Source organism: Eschrichtius robustus, chromosome 20, assembly GCF_028021215.1.
Source record: "Eschrichtius robustus isolate mEscRob2 chromosome 20, mEscRob2.pri, whole genome shotgun sequence".
Taxonomy (NCBI): domain Eukaryota; kingdom Metazoa; phylum Chordata; class Mammalia; order Artiodactyla; family Eschrichtiidae; genus Eschrichtius; species Eschrichtius robustus.
The window spans coordinates 18,624,278-18,641,255 of NC_090843.1; the positions used below are offsets into that span (position 1 = coordinate 18,624,278).

At 56.5% G+C, this 16,978-nt stretch overlaps 1 protein-coding gene and 1 non-coding gene across 3 annotated transcripts; one reads left to right on the forward strand and one right to left on the reverse strand.

The window, feature by feature from the left end:
• Positions 1-200: 200 nt before the first annotated feature.
• STAC2 (SH3 and cysteine rich domain 2) lies at positions 201-13,493 on the reverse strand. 2 transcript variants are annotated; one of them, XM_068530698.1, is made up of 12 exons: positions 13,340-13,493; positions 13,030-13,179; positions 6,062-6,368; positions 5,623-5,720; positions 5,348-5,438; positions 3,819-3,934; positions 3,655-3,727; positions 3,501-3,562; positions 2,929-3,026; positions 2,488-2,539; positions 2,004-2,141; positions 201-1,300 (listed from the first exon to the last, which is right to left on the reverse strand). In XM_068530698.1, the coding sequence occupies exons 2-12, from the start codon at positions 13,117-13,119 to the stop codon at positions 1,196-1,198; spliced, it is 1,230 nt and encodes a 409-aa protein (XP_068386799.1). In that variant the 5' UTR covers positions 13,120-13,179; positions 13,340-13,493; the 3' UTR covers positions 201-1,195. The 2 variants fall into 2 exon arrangements, with proteins under 2 accessions (XP_068386799.1, XP_068386800.1); XM_068530699.1 differs by lacking the exon at positions 2,004-2,141.
• A 2,719-nt stretch (positions 13,494-16,212) lies between these two features.
• Positions 16,213-16,285, forward strand: TRNAG-CCC (transfer RNA glycine (anticodon CCC)). Its single transcript has one exon. It is a non-coding gene; the product is annotated as a tRNA-Gly (tRNA).
• Positions 16,286-16,978: the final 693 nt, after the last annotated feature.

The window sequence follows — 16,978 nt, forward strand, 5'->3', positions numbered from 1 at the left end:
CTGGCACGATCAAGGGCACAAGAGGAGGCTCTGAGCTTGGGGGGAGAGGGGGGGTTGGCACCAGAGAAAAGCAACCTGCAAGGGAGGGGTCCTCTTTGCGTGTCCCCACCCCACCCCCAGGATGCCTACCCCCTTCCCCTCCTGGTGCTCAAACAGAATTCTTTGTCTGTCTCCCACTCCCTCTTCCTCCCAGGGCTCTGTGTCCTGGACAAGGGAGCAGATGCAACCAGAAAAGGGACCCCTGCAACGGCAGCCCTGTCCCCTGCAGAGCCTGGAGAGAGGGGGTGAGGGAGGGTCACTGCGGGGCCAGCCCTGAAGGTTGGGCTCCTGGGGTGGGCCTGGAGAGGCCTGGGGCAGGAACTGAGCTTTTAGAGTCCTGACACTGAACTGGGGGTTATTCTGAGCAGGCGCGGGCCAGTCTTTTGTTCTTGATCGGGTTTCTGTGTTCAGGCCGCTCTTGGGTGCCCTTTCCCGGTGCACAAGGGTAGGATGAGGCTGCCCTGCGGAGACTGTGCTCCTCGAGGGGACAGTCTCTGATTTACCACAACTTCCCCAGACCTCAGCCCTCCCCTCCTCTGTCCACCCAGGTTTCAAGTAATGGGAGAGATAACCGCAGAACTTTCCTGAGAAGCGATGGAGTGACAGAGGTGGTGAGACCAGGATCCTCCTGCAGCCCTGCATTCCCTCCCTACCCAGAGCTGGGGCTAAGGGACCCGGGAAGGCACCTTCCCAAGGCCCCACTTCCAAAGGGGCAGCTGCAGGGGCACACACACAAAGACCCAAGCAGAGGCTCTGTGAGGGGAGCTGTCAGGCAGGCAAAGATGCTGTGGGCAGGGGAAGGTCTCTGGAAGAGACAGCTGGGAAGTTCCCCAGGAACTTCCTCTCAGGGCTGGACTCAGCATGGCAACTGGCTTTGGGAGTGCCTGGGCACCAGGGGGACCCACCTGGAGCTTTCCCATCCCCTCCCACTTTCTCCTCCTCCCCACGTCCAAGTCTCAGAGCAGCCTCCTCAGGGCACCCCAGGACCCATGAAATAAAACCCTCCTCAGGGCAGAAGCCTCCCAAGCCATGGTGACTGGCCCCTAGGAGAAGGGCAGAGGGAGAGAGATGGTGGGCAGATGCCTGCTCCCCTCCTGGGGCCAGAAGCAAGGGCCGGGCACAGGCAGGGGTGGCTTCTGGGTTCTCTTGGCTCTTCTCAGATCTCGGTCAGGACGTTGGCTGGCACCAGACCCCGCTTCTTGCCGCTGCTGACGCGGATGAAGCCATCAGCATCCTTGCTCCTGCCCACGCCCACACAGATCTGAGCGGAAGAGACATGAAGCTGAGGCTTGGCACTGCCTGCATCCCTGGCCCCAAGTCCTGCTGATGGCTCCCAGGCGGTCCATCCCAGGGGATGACGGGACCAGCATCAGATGTGGTCGGAGCCCGGGTGATGGGAGCAGATCCCATGAGAGTACAGGGTGCAAGAATAGGCAGTCAGCAGACACAGAACATCACTTCGGGTCTGACCTTTGAGATCAGCTGGTCTCATGCCCCTGACACACTACCATTTCACAGAGGAGGTAACCGGGGAAAAAGGACTTGCCCATGGTTAACAAGAACCCAAAGGCAGAGCCAGCATTCAAACCCAAGCCTCTAGACTCCTAATCCAGTGCTCCTCCCCCGACTGTCTCTAACATAACTCAGCCCTCTGCCTGTGTTAGCTGCCAGCCCCAATTCCCAGAGGGGAGGAGAGGACAGCCCTGCAGTCCCACTGCTGCTTTTTTTTTTTTTTTTTTAACGGGAATTTCAGTTCCCGGACTAGGGATTGAACCCGGCCACGGTAGTGAAAGCCCAGAATCCTAATCACTAGGCCACCAGGGAACTTCCCAGCCCCACTGCTTCTAGCCTGCCTTCCCTCCTGCTGCCAGGCTGCAAGCGTCCTCCTCCAGGGCCCTCGCCCACACCCCTGCCGCCTCTCTCCCACGCCCACCTCTCCAGCCATGCAGGGCCCAGGCCCTCACCTGGCTCTCCTTGAGGCTCATGTAGCCCTGTTCCTTGTTCCCAGAAAAGGGTTGGCAGCAGCGCCAAACGTTCTCGCCTGGCCTCACCCGCTGCACAAAATTGGCTGGGAAGAAGCCAACCCGGTCGCCGATCTTGCCCTGGGGATGAGGCTGGCAATAAGCACTCGTGCCACCCCCCGACCCCCACTGCTTTCTCTAGACCTAATGCCCACTCAGAGCCAATGCTGTCATCCTCCAGATTTGGGTTCTCTGTATTTGAGCCCCTAGTCGGGTGGTTTCTGGGCTGGAAAGGGCGCAAGGTGGGCAGAGGGGCAAGGCTGGGGCGGGGAGGGGCAAAGTGAGAGTAAGACCTGAGGGTGGGCCTAGGCCTGCCTAGGGCCGGTGGCGGAAGGAGAGCAGGTCTCTGGGGCAGTGCTCTCTGAGGGTGCGGGCTAGTGACGTACCTACCGCCCCCCACCCCCCGCTCCCCACCCGGCCAAGTCACCTTCCACCAGTCCTCGTTAGAGTCATCCACCAGCATGATCCGGTCTCCAGGCCTGGGATGAGAGAGCGGGGGTAGCACATGGGGCAGGAGGGACCCTCCCACTCTGCATCCCAACGGTCCTAGGCCCCCAGATCCCCTGCATGCCCCCCTCAGCTGGGGGAGAGTTCTCGATGCCCTTGGAGGCCGCTGCGTGACTACAGGTATGGCAGACACTCTCCAGGACAGAGGCCGGGCAGGGGGCAGGAAACGTGACATTAGCACCAATCCCTCTTGGACTCTGGCACCTCCATCTCCTCTTTGGGCTCAGTAGCCTCAAGTGTGGCAGGAGAAGGTTCCTGAAGGTCTCCCTCACACTCATGTTCCAAGGTCTGGGAGCACAGAGCCCTGAGGTTGGGGCCAGGCAGCTGCCCGGGGCGGGGACTGGGACGATGGAGGACTTACTGCAAAGCCAGGTCGTTGTTTTCCTGGGGCAGAAACTTGTAGAGCGCGACGTAGGAGTACATGGGCCCCACATCCTTCCGTAGAAGGGGCCTGGGGGCCTGTGGAAAAGCTCTGGGTCATTGATGGGAGGGGGACACCTTTCTTTTTCCACCCACTCTCCCCTTGCCCTGACCTTGCCTACCCTGGGGGCTAGGAGATGGGGCACAGTGCTCCTGGGTCAATGACAGGGGAGGTGAAGACTATCCTATCTGCTGTGCTTACACACCCCTGAAGGGACTGGGCCAGGGATGGAGAAGAGGGATCCTCTTCTGCCTGCTGCGCCCTAGAACTGCCCACCCTTGGGGGAGTAGGAGTGGGCGCAGTAGGCATTGGGTCAGTGGTGGGAGTGGTAACACCCCTGCCTCCCGGGCCTGCTCACCCTGGCATTGCCCATCCCGGTAGACTGAGGATAAATGATGGAGCGGGGATACTCCCACTCAGCACGCTGTCACCCACCTAGGGATCAGTGACAAGGAGAAGGACATCCCCTTCCCACCTGGCCTGCCGGGGGCTCACTGCCAGCCCAGCCTCACCTGCTGTCCAGGGCTCTTCTCCTCTGGTCCTGACCCTTCGCTCTCGGCCGGGGCTGTGAATACTGGAGATGCCAGGGTGGGGCGAGGGTGTGAGGCAGCAGGCAGCGGCCCGCACTGTGCTCCATTCCTGCCCCTCGTCCCCAATCCCACTCACCGCTGTCGCCAGGGCCCTCCTCTGAGCTGCGGATGCTGCCTTCCCCGTCCTCAATCAGCTCATCCCGCTCACTCTAGGGACACAGAGAGGGGAGGGCTCAACCCCTGGACCCCCCACCCTCTGAGACCTCTGCCCCCGAGGCTCCCCTTTGGTGCTCCCCATACCAAGCTCCGTGTGGGGGACTCAGAGTTGCTGCTGAAGCTGGAGCGGTTCATCAGGGCCAAGGAGGTTCCATAGCGCAGGGTCTCATAGACGGGGTCCACCTTCCCGCTGGCCCCTACTGAGGAGTCACCATCAAGGCCGGGCACCCTGCTGCCAGGCTCGCTCTACCCCGAAGTCCTGCATCTCAGCCCCGGCTGCCCTGCTCGCTGTCCTGCTCAGCCGGCCCTAAAGTGAAATCTGCACTCCCCTCACCTGCCCCTCCCAGGTCTCCCTCACAGCAGTGAGAGCTCCGTGTCCTCCCACGGTGCCCAGGCACAAACCTGGAGCATCCTGGACCCCTTGCCCACCTCACTGCCTGTGTTCACTCCATCACCTCGTCCTACCTCCCAAACATTTCTAGAATCTGCTCACTTCTCTCCATCGCCGCTGCTACCAGCCTGGTCCCAGCTACCAAACTCTTTCCTGGCAACCATCATGGCCTCCCAACTGGTCTCCCTGCTTTCAGTCCAGCCCCTCCAACCCACACAGTAGCCAGAATGCTCTTGTAAAAACACAAAAATTGACCTTATAATAAAGTCCAAAGACCTGTCGTTACCAAGGGGGAGGCGGGGTGGGGGAGGGATGGATTGGGAGTTCGGGATTAGCAGGTGCAAACTGTTTATACACAGAATGGATAAACACCAAGGTCTTACTGTAGAGCACAGGGAACTATATTCAATATCCTGTGATAATTATGGTAATGGAAAAGAATATGAAAAATAATATATATATATATAACTGAATCACTTTGCTGTACAGCAGAAATTAACACACTGTAAATCAACTATACTTCAATTTAAAAAAAAAAAAAAAGAATAAAGTCCAAAGAACACTCCTAAAATGGACCCCAAGGCCCTGCACCCAGGGTCCCATATCACCCTTTTACTCTGACTCCCTCAGTCCCAGCCTCATTATCCTTTCTTTAACTCTCTGCCCCTTCCTACCTCTGGCCTGCCTTCTGTCCACACTGGTCTTCCCCAGATCCTCAGACTAATTCCCTATCCTTCAAGTCTCCTGGATGCCTTCTTTGCCTCTGTGGATGAGGTCGGTGCCGACTTTATCCTCTCTTTATTCCCTATCCTTCTGTTTCAGGCATTCACCAAATGATGGTTAATTGATGATTTGTGTGATTATTTATTTCACGTCTAGCTCCCTTACTAGACCATGAGCTCCACCTTCTTCAGGGCTGTGTTCCCATGTCTAGCACAGTGCCTGGCACTTAGTAGGTGTTCAATAAAGTGTTTGTTGAAGGATGGATGAGTGAATGAATGAACTCTACATTCAGGACAGGAGCATCCAAAGAAGGGAAGTGGGGAAAAAAACCAAAACAAACAAACAAAAAGAAGAAGAAGAAGTCTAAAAAAATAAAAAAGAAGGGAGTGGTAGTAGTGCCAAGAACGGGCAGTGCCAGGGTGACTCAGGTGCTCATCTGAGGAGTGCGTGGGTCTCTCATCACACCACAGTGGGATCAGGGGCAACAGTGGACACTCACCAGTGGGTGGGGACTCCTTGCTCATGGCACAGGCTGGTGGCGGCTCATGCACCAGGAGGGGGGAGCTGAAGTTGCGGCGGAAGGAGGAGGACTGTGGCAGGGGGGTGGGGGTGGGGCAGAGAGAGGGCACAGGGAGGTCACAGCCCCTTGAGAGTCTGGCCTTCCCCAAGCCCAAGCACCACCCCACATGAGGAACCAGCCCTGCGGGGCACTCATTCCCCCACATGCCAGGCCTGGGAGCATCAGCCAGCCGTCTCCGTGTGGTGCCCACTCACCGTCTTGCCTGGGCATTGCTGGTGGGAGATCTCCTCGGAGCACCAGAGGTGGACGCTGACCTTGCATGTCTTACACCGCAAACCCTGCTTGGAGTTTCCTGGGAAGAATGTGGGTTTGGCAAGAGGGGGTGGTGGTCAAGAGAGGCTACATCCAAGGGCAAGGAGCAAAGGAGGCAGGTTAGGGCATGAGGAAGCAAGGGACTGGGCATCGTCATGCCAGCCTGGGGCTTAGCTCCGACCTCCACACAGTCAGGGTGGAATCTGAGCTGTTAGTAAACACAGCAACACTGGATCCCCACCCACCCCCAAGGGTGCTTATGTGTCCTCCCAGAGGGAGGGGCACCGTTAGGATTAGCAGGAGCCCAACATCAGGCAGTCAGGTCCATGGGCCCCCTCCCACACCCACCCCGACCCCTTCTGTTGCCACCCAGGCACCTACCCACAATGAACTGGTGGCACAGCTCACAGGGGCTGGCTCGCTTGAAGACGTGTTCCTGGAAGCTGTGCAGCCTCACTGGTTTGAGTGGTGCCAGGGGGCGTGGGATCGGGCAGGGGGACAGGGCTGGGGTGGGTAGGCCCCTGTCTGCAGATGCTGGTGGTGGGGAGGGAGGCGGCAGCGGGGTCGGGGGCGTCAGCAGCACCTCGGTGGGGCATTTGAGCTCAGACCCCGAGCGAAAGAAGAAGTTCTCCATGCTCTTACTTCGGAGGATGTTCTTGAGGGAAAGTGAGCGCTTGAACCTCTGGAGCTGAGAGAGGAAAAGGGGCTGTGAGCCTGGAGGGGACTGGCTCCCCGGGATCTCTCCTTGGCCAGCGGTAGCCTTCAGGCTGAGAGCCAGAGGTGAGATGAAGTACTGAGAAAGAGGCTGCCAAGTTCCAGAAGGCAGGTCACCATCCCAGGTGCCCACAAAAGCCAGGCAGGGAACCTCCTCGAGCAGAGGAGTTCTGGCTGGACAGGCACCTAATTAGGAGTGGTGGGGACTGGACAGCCAGCGAGTAGCTGCTGGTCTCCTTTAGCCAGCTGAGCTAGTCTGTAGGGGCAGCCCAGCGTTGCCAGGTTTCTCAATTTTCAAAAAGAAATCTAGACTTTGTTTTTTAAAAATATTTATTTATTTATTTGGTTGCATCGGGTCTTAGTTGTGGCAGGCGGTTTCCTTAGTTGCGGCTCGCCAGCTCCTTAGTTGTGGCACATGGGCTCCTTAGTTGCGGCACATGGGCTCCTTAGTTGTAGCATGTGAACTCTTAGTTGCGGCATGCATGTGGGATCTAGTTCCCTGACGAGGGATCGAACCCGGGCCCCCTGCATTGGGAGTGCGGAATCTCAACCACTGAGCCACGTGGGAAGTCCCTACACTGTTTTTTTTTTTTTAACATCTTTATTGGAGTATAATTGCTTTACAATGGTGTGTTAGTTTCTGCTGTATAACAAAGTGAATCAGCTATACATATACATATATCCCCATATCTCCTCCCTCTTGCATCTCCCTCCCACCCTTCCCGTCCCACCCCTAGACTTTTTTTTATAAAAGTAATTTTTTAATAAAAAATATTAATCCATTTCATGAACTTATGATACTTAAAGTCAGTTAAGCGGGACTTCCTGTTGGTTCAGTGGTTAAGACTCTGTGTTTCCATTGCAGGGGGCACAGGAAGATCCGCATGCTGCGTGCAGCCAAAAAAAAAAAAAAGTCAGTTAAGAAATCTAGAACTTTATGTGAAATTGGATAGAAACAAATTCAAGAGGTTTTATTTCCTTTTTTCTTTGCAGAAATGGTAGTATACTATTTCTCCTGTGCCTTGCTTTTTTCTTGGAAATCATTCCATACAAATACACAAAGAGTTTCACCATTCTTTTTTTATGGCTGCACAGGAATTTCATTGAATGGGTGTACCATTTACTCGACTTAACAAAATAATACTTTGGGGGCCAAAACACACCAGGTCCTCAGTCCTTGAACAGGGAGTGGGGGAGTGGTCACCCTGGACCCTCATCCTCAGGGCTGATTCTCCCTCCAAAACACCTCTCCAGTTCATCCCCTGCAACACCTCAGCACCCCCAGAGCCCTGTCCTGGTTCAGGTTGCAGCACCCCGTCGGGTTCAGGGCCCATAGCTCTTTGCCTCCACCTTGCCCATCCTCACCTGTTCTCCATGCAGGTGCCAGGGAGGTGATCCCTGACCCTGCAAAAAACCTTTCATGGCTCCTCAGGACCCAGCCAAGGCCCCTGTCCCAGCCATGAAACTGCAACTCGGCCAAACCTGCCCTTCCACCCCAGGCCTTCCACCTGAGCCCAAATGTGAGGACTTGAACTCATCCGTGTTTTATGCCTCTGAGCTTTTTACATGTTTGTCCTCTTCTCTGCCTTATCCAGTTTTTTCCCGCTTTCTTCTTCAGGGTTTCCTGTGATTCTTCCTTCCCTGGGAAGCTGTCTCTTTTTCTGCAGGAATTCCTTTCAGTGGGCCCACTCCCTCCTCTGGTTGGCTGCTTCTGGATGGGCTTCCATGATAGCTCCGATCAGGTTTATGTTGTCATTTACTTCTCACTCCTCCAGGAGGCTGTGAGCCCCTGGAGGGCAGGGAAAGTTGCTTCAAATCCCCATAATGGGCCTCAGCACATAGTGGGTGCTCAGTCAATGTTTGTGGAATAAATGATGAGCAAGTGGCTGGAATCCTAAACGGAGCACGTGTTCTGGAGTGCAGGGTGGATTCTACGGTGAGGCCAGAGTTATTTCCATCGCTCACCCAAACACACCCTTATTCTACCCGGAGTGAGATCTGGACCTCTCTACCCAGATCCTTGCCCTACTCCCCTCCTGTTGAAAGCCCTTACTCCTCCCATTCCTTTGTACCAGTTAAAAAAAGAAAAGGGTGGAGGTGGGGGGCAGAGGCCTGGCTCTAGGCAGGGAGACTCGGCCAGGGTTCCCAGCTGGGACACCAGGCAGCCTGTGTGCCATGGATGCCAGCTTGGCAACCGTGCCAAGGGAATGGAAGTGGTGGCCCCTCTAGCCCTAGGGAGGCCAGCAGGCCACATGACAGAGGGGGAAGCAGAGGGGGAAATGTTTGGGCAAAAGGCGGGCCCCGGTATGCCAGCTGAAAGGCCAGAGCCCTAGGGGGACTGGCATGCTGAGTTGCTCAGCTCCTTCCAAATCCAGCTTCCTGGCCAGCGCTGTGGGCTTCTTTGTGTGTCTCTGAGAAGCAAGGCCCCAGGCCCCAGCTGCCTGGGCATTGGGGCAGAGGTCGAGGCCCAGAGGGGCAATTAATTAGAACACGAACATGTTCTATGTGGCTCTGGGGGCTCTGACAGGCCCAGAGGGGCGGGTGAACCACCCACTGCTCTGCGCAGGGGCCGTGGGCACAGAGCACAGGAGGTCTCTGGGAGGATGTGCTGGGGGGGGTGGGGGCAGAACGCAATCTGCTGCCTGAAGGCAAGTCACTTCACTTCCTCTCTCTCTAAGCTTCAGTTTCCCTACCTCCAAGTCAGGGTTAGATGCTGTCTAAGCAATACAGGCTCAAGTCCCCAAAGCAAAAACCTAAACTTATGAACATAATGAGGGGCTGTCGTGGTCAGAGTCCTGGAATTGATATGCAGCATCTCATTAACCCTGGCACTACCCACTGAGGTGGTGACAATTATTGGCCCACTTGTCAGATGAGGAACTGAGGGGGTTAAGTCACTCACTCATCATGAGTTCGCAGCTGCTAAGTAGCAGAGCCAGGACTTGAACCAGTGGCTTTGGCTATTGAGCCCAAGTGACCAGGAGCACCCTGCCCTGGCCCTCGCCTCTGGCCCTCAGTTGTGCCATGGGCTTGTCATGAAATGTAGGGTTAGAAGGGACTTGAAAGAGTGGGCACATAGAGCAGTCCCCACCCCGCACTGCTCTGGCCATGTCCCCTCTGAATTGTTGTCTGACTCTGTTGGTCACCTCTTGTGACGGCAAGCACATCCTCTCTTGGGACAGTCATTCCATCTTTGGGCAGCTGCAATCGCTGGAAAGTGCTTCCCTATTTAGAGCTGAAACCTGCCTCCCTGCCTATCGGCCCTTGTTCCTCCCTTGGCTCCAGGAAGGGCTACTCCCGCTTACACACATCAGTTCTTCAAATATTTGAAGACATCAATCATGTTCCCCCCTCCTGAGACCATTATTTCCAAAGTAATCCTCACAGGATGAGATTTCAAGCCTCCCTACTCTCCAGCCTGTGCCCTTTCCTGGTCCCCGCCTGGCCTCAGTGCCAAGAGCCACCTCTGCAGGGTAGCAAAAGCCTCTGGAACAGAATGTTCCCCATCACCAGGGCAGCCCCAACTCTGCCCCAGATCCCAGGAGGGTGGAGAAGTGGGAAGGAATGCCACCTGGGGTGGCTGGCAGATGTCAAGGGCTGTGGCTGGAGGGCAGATGACGGCATCTCTGCCAAATGGCTTAATGCCTGCCCACACCAGAGACATCTGGCTTGGCCACCCAAACCTCATTTGGGCTCAGCCTGGCCAGGTAGTTCCACTCCTGGGACTCCTAGCTTCCAGAGAAGACCTTTCTCTACCTCCCCACCCTCTATCTTTTTGGTGCCCCCGCTGTCCCAGGACCCATTCCCCGGCATGAGAAGAAGTCGCCATATATCCTGGCAAGCTGGCCCACTTGGACCCCATTCCCTCCCAAAGCACCAGGAGCTTGTCTGGCTTGGAGCCTGGACCATCAGACCTGTTATTCTGAATCCCCTGCTGGAGGCAGGACCTGGCCTGCCTGCCTCCTCCCCACCTCTCCACACCCTGGACAGTCCCTTCCTTCCTCAGTTCCTGCCAGCTCCTGAAATGGCACTAGGCAGCTGGCAGAGGGTGGTGGCAGATGTGACACAAGCTGACTCAGATGGCCGAGCTGGCATGGCAGGGTCTTTCCAAAGATGGCACCAAAGGGGGTGATGGCAGGCCCTATGTAGTAGGATGGGATGGGGACCCAGAGAGGGCGACGCTGACACTAGGAGGGTGGCTGAGTAGCTTGGGTGCCGGAGTGATACCCGACTTTAGGGTGAGCAGGAGGCTGGACTTGGGCTGGCAAGAAATCCCCAGGGGGCCCCAAACACTGACGAATAGGTCTGGAATGTTGACTTCACTGCCTAATGAAGACAAGTACACCAGCCACCTCTGTTGTACCTGCCTCAAATTGAGCACTGACCCTCTCCCTTCTTTCTCCTCCACCTCTACAGCCTGAAGACAGAAGCTACTTTGGGACAAGTTGAGGTGGGGGGATGGAAGGAGGCTGGCAAGTGTTCTGAATTCTCTCTCTGCCCACCTCTGCCCTCCTGAGTACCTTCCCCCAGACCTGCAATCCAGCCTGTGTTGTTATTACTGAGTCCTTCATAAATGAGGTACAGGGGAGGGCGGCAAAGGGGCAGGGCTCCAACTGGCCTGGCACAGAGGGACCAGGTCAGGTGTACACTCCCCTTCCTTCCCTGCTCCACAGATCTCCATGGCTCAGACCCAGAGGTGATGGCATGGGACAGTCCTTGGGCTGGGAGGAAGGAGGTACAGACCTGCCAGGCCCTGACCACCCCTCCCCACACAGCTGAGCCTGCAGCCTGCTGACTGCTGAGGCAGCACTGCCCAGCCCTCCTGCCTGCTCTCGGAGAACTCTTGAGGAGGGGGCTGAGTGGCCAGGCCGTGGTGTGGGAATCCGGGCAGGACCTGGGAGGCCCTCGATCCCCTGGGAAGCAAGCAAGGGGTTTGTATGTGTCTGTCCAGGGTGACTAGAAGGCAGCTGTGAAGCTCAGGGGCGCTGGAACTCAGGATGGGGCTCAGTTCCCTCAGGATGGGGATCTTCTGCTTGAAAGGAGCTGTCACAAATATTCCAAGCAATATTCTGCCCCCCAACACCTCATTCCTTTCCCAGTAGACTTGGCTCTCTGAGGGGGAGGTAACTCTGTGGGCTGAGAGCCCAAGGTCTAGTTCTCAGAAGGGAGCAGGAGAAGGTCAAGTGTGAATCTGAAGACTTGGCTGTGGAGACCCACCGGGTCCCTTTGGTTTAGGGATGGGGAGCCTACCTGGGGTGCCTCAGCCTGACACCATCCACTCTGGTCGTACTCATCTTCCCTTGGTCACTCCCTTGATGACCTTGACCTTGAATTAACCTCATATCCTGGGGGGCGGTCAAGACAGAATTAGGAGGAAGATGGGCATTGGAAAGAGCTATAGATGAGCTAGTGATACCAGGGGGAGCCAAAGACCCCACCCATTTCTGGTCCTGGCTGCCCCCCTCCTCATCTGGGTAACAGAAGCTGGGTGGGAACAATTTACCAGGGTGGAAAGCGACAGAGTAGTCTTGGCCTGAAATCTGGCGGGGGGGTGGGGGGGTGGGGGGGTGGGGGGCGGGGCAGAGAGAGCACTGCCCCTTCTTCTCTCCCCAGAACTTCTTGCGGGTCAGCACCTAGAACTTGGGGAGGGAGCAGGCAGAGTAGAGGCGTGTGGGGGGGGGGGGGGCGGTTGAATGTGAGCAGTGTTCTCCCCCACCCCACCGCCTTCAGCGCCAGGAGTCTGGGCTCCGCCTGACTTCATTGGGGAATAATTTATTCATTGTGACTCCCGCAGGAGTAGCAATCATACATAATTAGGGGTAATTATGACATTCATTAATTATGATGACTTCCCTTTTTGCTTCTAGCAGCTCCCTGCCCCCCTCCCCGGCCCACGGCCCGCTGGCGTGGGCTGCCTGTCTTTCTCATCCGGAGCCGCAACAACAGTCCCCGGGTCCCCGCCAGTGATGGCCCGCGCCGCAGCAGCCCCCAGCGCGAACTCAGAAGCTGCGCAGCCCCGGGCCGCGGCCTCACGTCCCCGAGCCTAACCCGGTTGGGAGCGGGGGGGAATGCAGGACTGCGGCGGGTCAGAGAGAGACATCTAGAGAGACTCAGAAATAAACACCCAGAGACGCCGAGAGGACCCGAGAGAGACGCACACAGAGAGATACCAAGACAGAGACAAACAGGTTGTAGAGACATTTTCAGAGAGATACAGGCAAAGAGAGAGGGACAGACAGACCTGGCGGACACGGGAGGGGTGCGCCTCGCACGCACACGCGGGCGAGTATACCAGCCCACACCCGCTACACACCGCTACACACTGCCTCCTCCTTCGGCGCGCCGACTCCCTCCAACAAAGCCGAGTTACATACAACCTCCCTGGAGGGTCGCGGTGGAGCGTCCGCTCATCACGCGCGCAAGGGCGTGTCGTGCTTGTGTGATGGGGGCTCCTTGTGGCCCCTCGTCACGAACCCACTGCCCCCGGGTCGCCGCGCGGAGCGTTAGGGACCACACAGGTCCCGCTACTGCGACCCCAGGGCACCCGAGGCCACAGTGGCAACGGCATCGGAAGGAGGGCGCCCGGGCTGGGGGCGCACTGGGCAGGGGTCCAGGCCTCGCGCCTCCCGAGTTACCTTGGTTTCCTGGAGGGCAGAGACGGTCCCCGGGGGGCTGTGGGTGGCCGCGTCATCCGGTTCGTTCTCCTTCTCGCTCATTTCGGTCATGGTTAGGCGAGAGGGGAAGCGAGGGTGCCGAGACCCGACGGCAGCCCGGCTGGAGGCAGGCTGAGGGCGGCAGGTGTCTCTCTGGGACCCTGAAGCCCTTCTCTAGACACTGCCCCCCAACGAACCCCAGGAGAAACCCGCCCAGGCAAAGCAACCCCCCCCCACTCCCGGGTGCGGGCGGAGAAAGTTCCCGGGTTGGTGGGTGAGAGGAGGTAATTACACGGAGCCGCGGGAGCAGGACGACCCCAGGAGTGAGGACCACGGGTGCTGCTCCGAGCGAGGGGAGGAGGGAAGTCGGGGATGAGCCGCGGGCGGGAGCGATGGAGCTGTCAGTGCCCGGCGGGCTTCGCCGTCCTCTGCGCCCGCCCCGCGCCGGCCCCAGCCGGGCACCCCCTCCGCCCAGTCCTCGCCTCCCAACTTTGATTTAGGAGGTCGCCTGGTCCCTCCCCTTTGCCTCCGCAGCTCCCCAGCGCCGCTATGCAAATCAGGTTCTCAGCTATTGGCTGCCGCGGTGGCCAGGAGGGCGAGCTGGGCGGAGCCTGGGGGGGGGGCGGCTTGACAAGATGGGGAGGGGCTTGGAGGGTAAAGAAGTGGAGGGAGCAGTTTTACCTGAAAAACCCGGAACTGGGGGCGTGACAAGGTTGAAGGAAGCCTCAGGAGATCATATTCAAGTCTGGAAGGGTTGGGGGGAATAGAAATAGGTTGGATCTGCAGAAAGATAGCTGAAAGTGAGTTAAAGGTAGGACTTCCTGATAGCGACGTGAAGAATGGGGACACTTCCGCCCAATTAACTGGATGTCTCTCTGCCCTGGAGACACTGTCCCCAAATGTGTCTCCCCTCGGACTATGTAGGGGTTTCCTCAGCAGAGAATGGACAAATGAACATCATGTGTCAAAGGCCAGCCCTGTCCTGGAAAGCAGGACAACTATATTGCTTTCCAGTCTTGTCGTCTGGACTTCAGCAGAGAAGAGGCCTCAGTCCCCACACTTGAGGTCCCCAAACCTCTCCAAGACATGCCCCCTCCTAAAGATCCTACCACAAATGGAGTTAGATGGGGGTAGGGAGAGGTGAGGGGGAAGAGGTTTCTTACCCTCCAAGGTGTCCTCTGTCCACTTGGCCTGAAGCTGATGAAGCTAATGCATGTCACCGACCTGCTAGTTCCCGAACTTCCCCTCCCTCTCCTCCTGCCCCTTCTGGCCCTGATCAAAAGGTCTAGCTTCATCTCTGGGCCTATCCAAGAAAATGGAAGTAGGTTGGAGGTTGAGAGAATCCTTCCCTGGGTGTGGGTGGAGAGACTTCCGGGTCTAAGTCTCCTTCCTCCTCAACTGCTGTGGGTGATGAGATGAGGGGTGGGTGGCACTCAAGAGGGTCCTGCCTTTATGCCAGCCCTGGAGGAGGGGCTGAACCTAGTGTTCCCTCCCCCGCCCCATGCACATAGCCATTCATGCCATCTATCTCCTTCTGAGGATGAGCTCACCGGTGCAGCACTGCTCAGGTTACTGCGTCCAGGAATAGAGATTTATTTGCCACTGGCAGAATTAGGACAAGGGCGGATGGGAGGGTTTGTGGTAGTGGGGGCTTAGTCCCCTCCCCCTCCAGATCCACACACTGAGTGCTAGCTTTCCTGAAAGGAGTTTGAATAGAACCGGGCCTCAGCCCTCAGACCAGTTTCCCCAAAGGCCCATTCATTACCAACTGCTCCCCTCTGAGGGCCACCCTCCTCCCTCCTGCCCAGCACAGGTCAGCCCAACGACCCCTCCCTAGGCAACTCAGACTTAGAAATGCTTGGAACACCCTGAGATGGGGTCATCAGCCCTCTATCTCTACCTGTCCTGGGCTGGAGCAGACAGGGGCTTCGTCTGTGTTTGTGAGGCCTCCTGGGGGGAGGTACCCCTGTTCCCCTCCAAAGAGAAGAGGCTCTGGGTTCCTTCAAGTCCAGTACCTGTGTAGTCACTAATTCACTTGACCTTGGGTAGGTAACTTTTAAAGCCTTGATTTCTTCATCAGCAGAATGGAGATTGTGCCTACCTCACTCCCGGGAGAATGAATGAGACAGTGTAGTACACCACTTAACCCAGAGAAGACAGGCACAGAAAGTTCATTTTCTTCTTTCTCTCCTTTCTTCTGGGAGATTTGTCTCTTCCTAGGTCTTTTTCTGAGGCAGAGAGAAGAAACAGCTTCCTTCCCTCACTTTCCTCGGCTGTTTGGAGCCTGTTATTTCATGGGAGAACTGACCCAGGAGACTCTGACTAGACGTGGGAAAGAACTCCCAGGGGAATCAGTGGGGAAAGGCAGGGAAGTCGGTGGGCCCTGGGGCCCATCTGGTCTGGGCGTTAGAAATCTGAGGCGGGGCAGCTGTGGAGGAGGTAGGGGGCTGGATCCCATGACCTCTGGATGTCCTTTCTGGCCTGTGGCCTTCCTGTTGCAGAGCAGTCTTTAATGATCTAAGTCTGAGTCACTGTCTCAGTGCCAACAATTCCCACTGCAGTGGCTCGGAGATGGGGCAGGAGCAACTGGGCTAGCTTCTTGAGGAGGAACACTGTCCATCTTAGGTTTGGAGGGCAGAAAGGAGGGGTTGTCAGAGCAAGCGGCAAGGTGGTCCAGGAGGAGGAGTGGCAACCATACTCTCAGAAGGGCTCTCAGACCAGAAGTCATAATAGAACTACCAGGGGGCCTCTTACTGGGAGAGCTGAGTGAATGAGCATGGGCTCTGGGCTCTCGGGAGCCTGGGGACAGAGGGATGGGTGGAGGCATGGACAGATGGCTTCAAATCTGCATATGGCACAATGTCCAGCACATTAAGAGCACCTGGTCTTCATCCTGGTCTACCCTTTTTTCCTGCTCTGTGACCTTGGGCAGAGAGCTATCCATCTCTGGAGGGTCTTTGGTTTCCTTCTCTTCTGATTGGCAGAACTGGACTAGATTAGTTTGAAATGGAGTTGGATTAAATGGGGGCAATAATTGTATATCTCTTAGTGTTCTTTCGAGGATTAAATGAGTTAACATGTGTAAAGAGCTGGACAGAGTAAGTGCATGATAAATAGTTATTATTATTATTTTATTTTTTAAAAATATTAAGGATTCTTAGGACTTCCCTGGTGGTCCAGTGGGTAAGACTCTGCACTCCCAATGCAGGGGGCCCGGGTTCGATCCCCGGTTGGGGAACTAGATCCCGCATGCATGCAGCAACTAAGAGCCTGCGTGCTGCAGCGAAGATCCCTCGTTCCGCAACTAAGACCCGGCGCAGCCAAAATAAGTATATAAATAAATAAATATTTAAAAAAAAATTTTCTAAGGATTCTTAACCTTGGGCTTGTAGGTAAGTTGCAGGGAGTTCGTGAACCGCTTGAAGCTGTATAAAATTTTGGAGGATAAGCATTTTCTGAGGGAGAGTCCAGAGCTATCATCTGCTCCTCAGAGAATTTTAGATCCCCAAAAGATTAAGAACCACTGGCCTAAATGACCCAGGGCCCCTCCACTAAGGTGTTTAGATTCTCTAATGTGAGGGATTGCCTCTGCCATACGGACTGACCTATTTTCTCCCACAAACACCTTCAGTTCAAGCCCTTCCCTGCTGTGGCCTCTGCCCCCATGGGTTACCAAGGACAGCCCAAGCAGAGCACATGAGTGGCTGGCCTCTCCCTCCAGCTTTAGAATCGGGGCTCCTAGGGTAGGGGGGCTCATCATGGTTGAGGCCAAGTCTGGGTTCTCATCTCCCAGCTGGGGAGAGGAAGAGGACCCAACTTCAGTGGGGCTGGGGATGCCGAGAACACAATGCGAGGTCTGGCCTTGCCCAGTCTCCCCTACGTCCCTCTGCCAGCCCACCCCAGGGCCTCAGAGGCAGATACCGTTCTAATG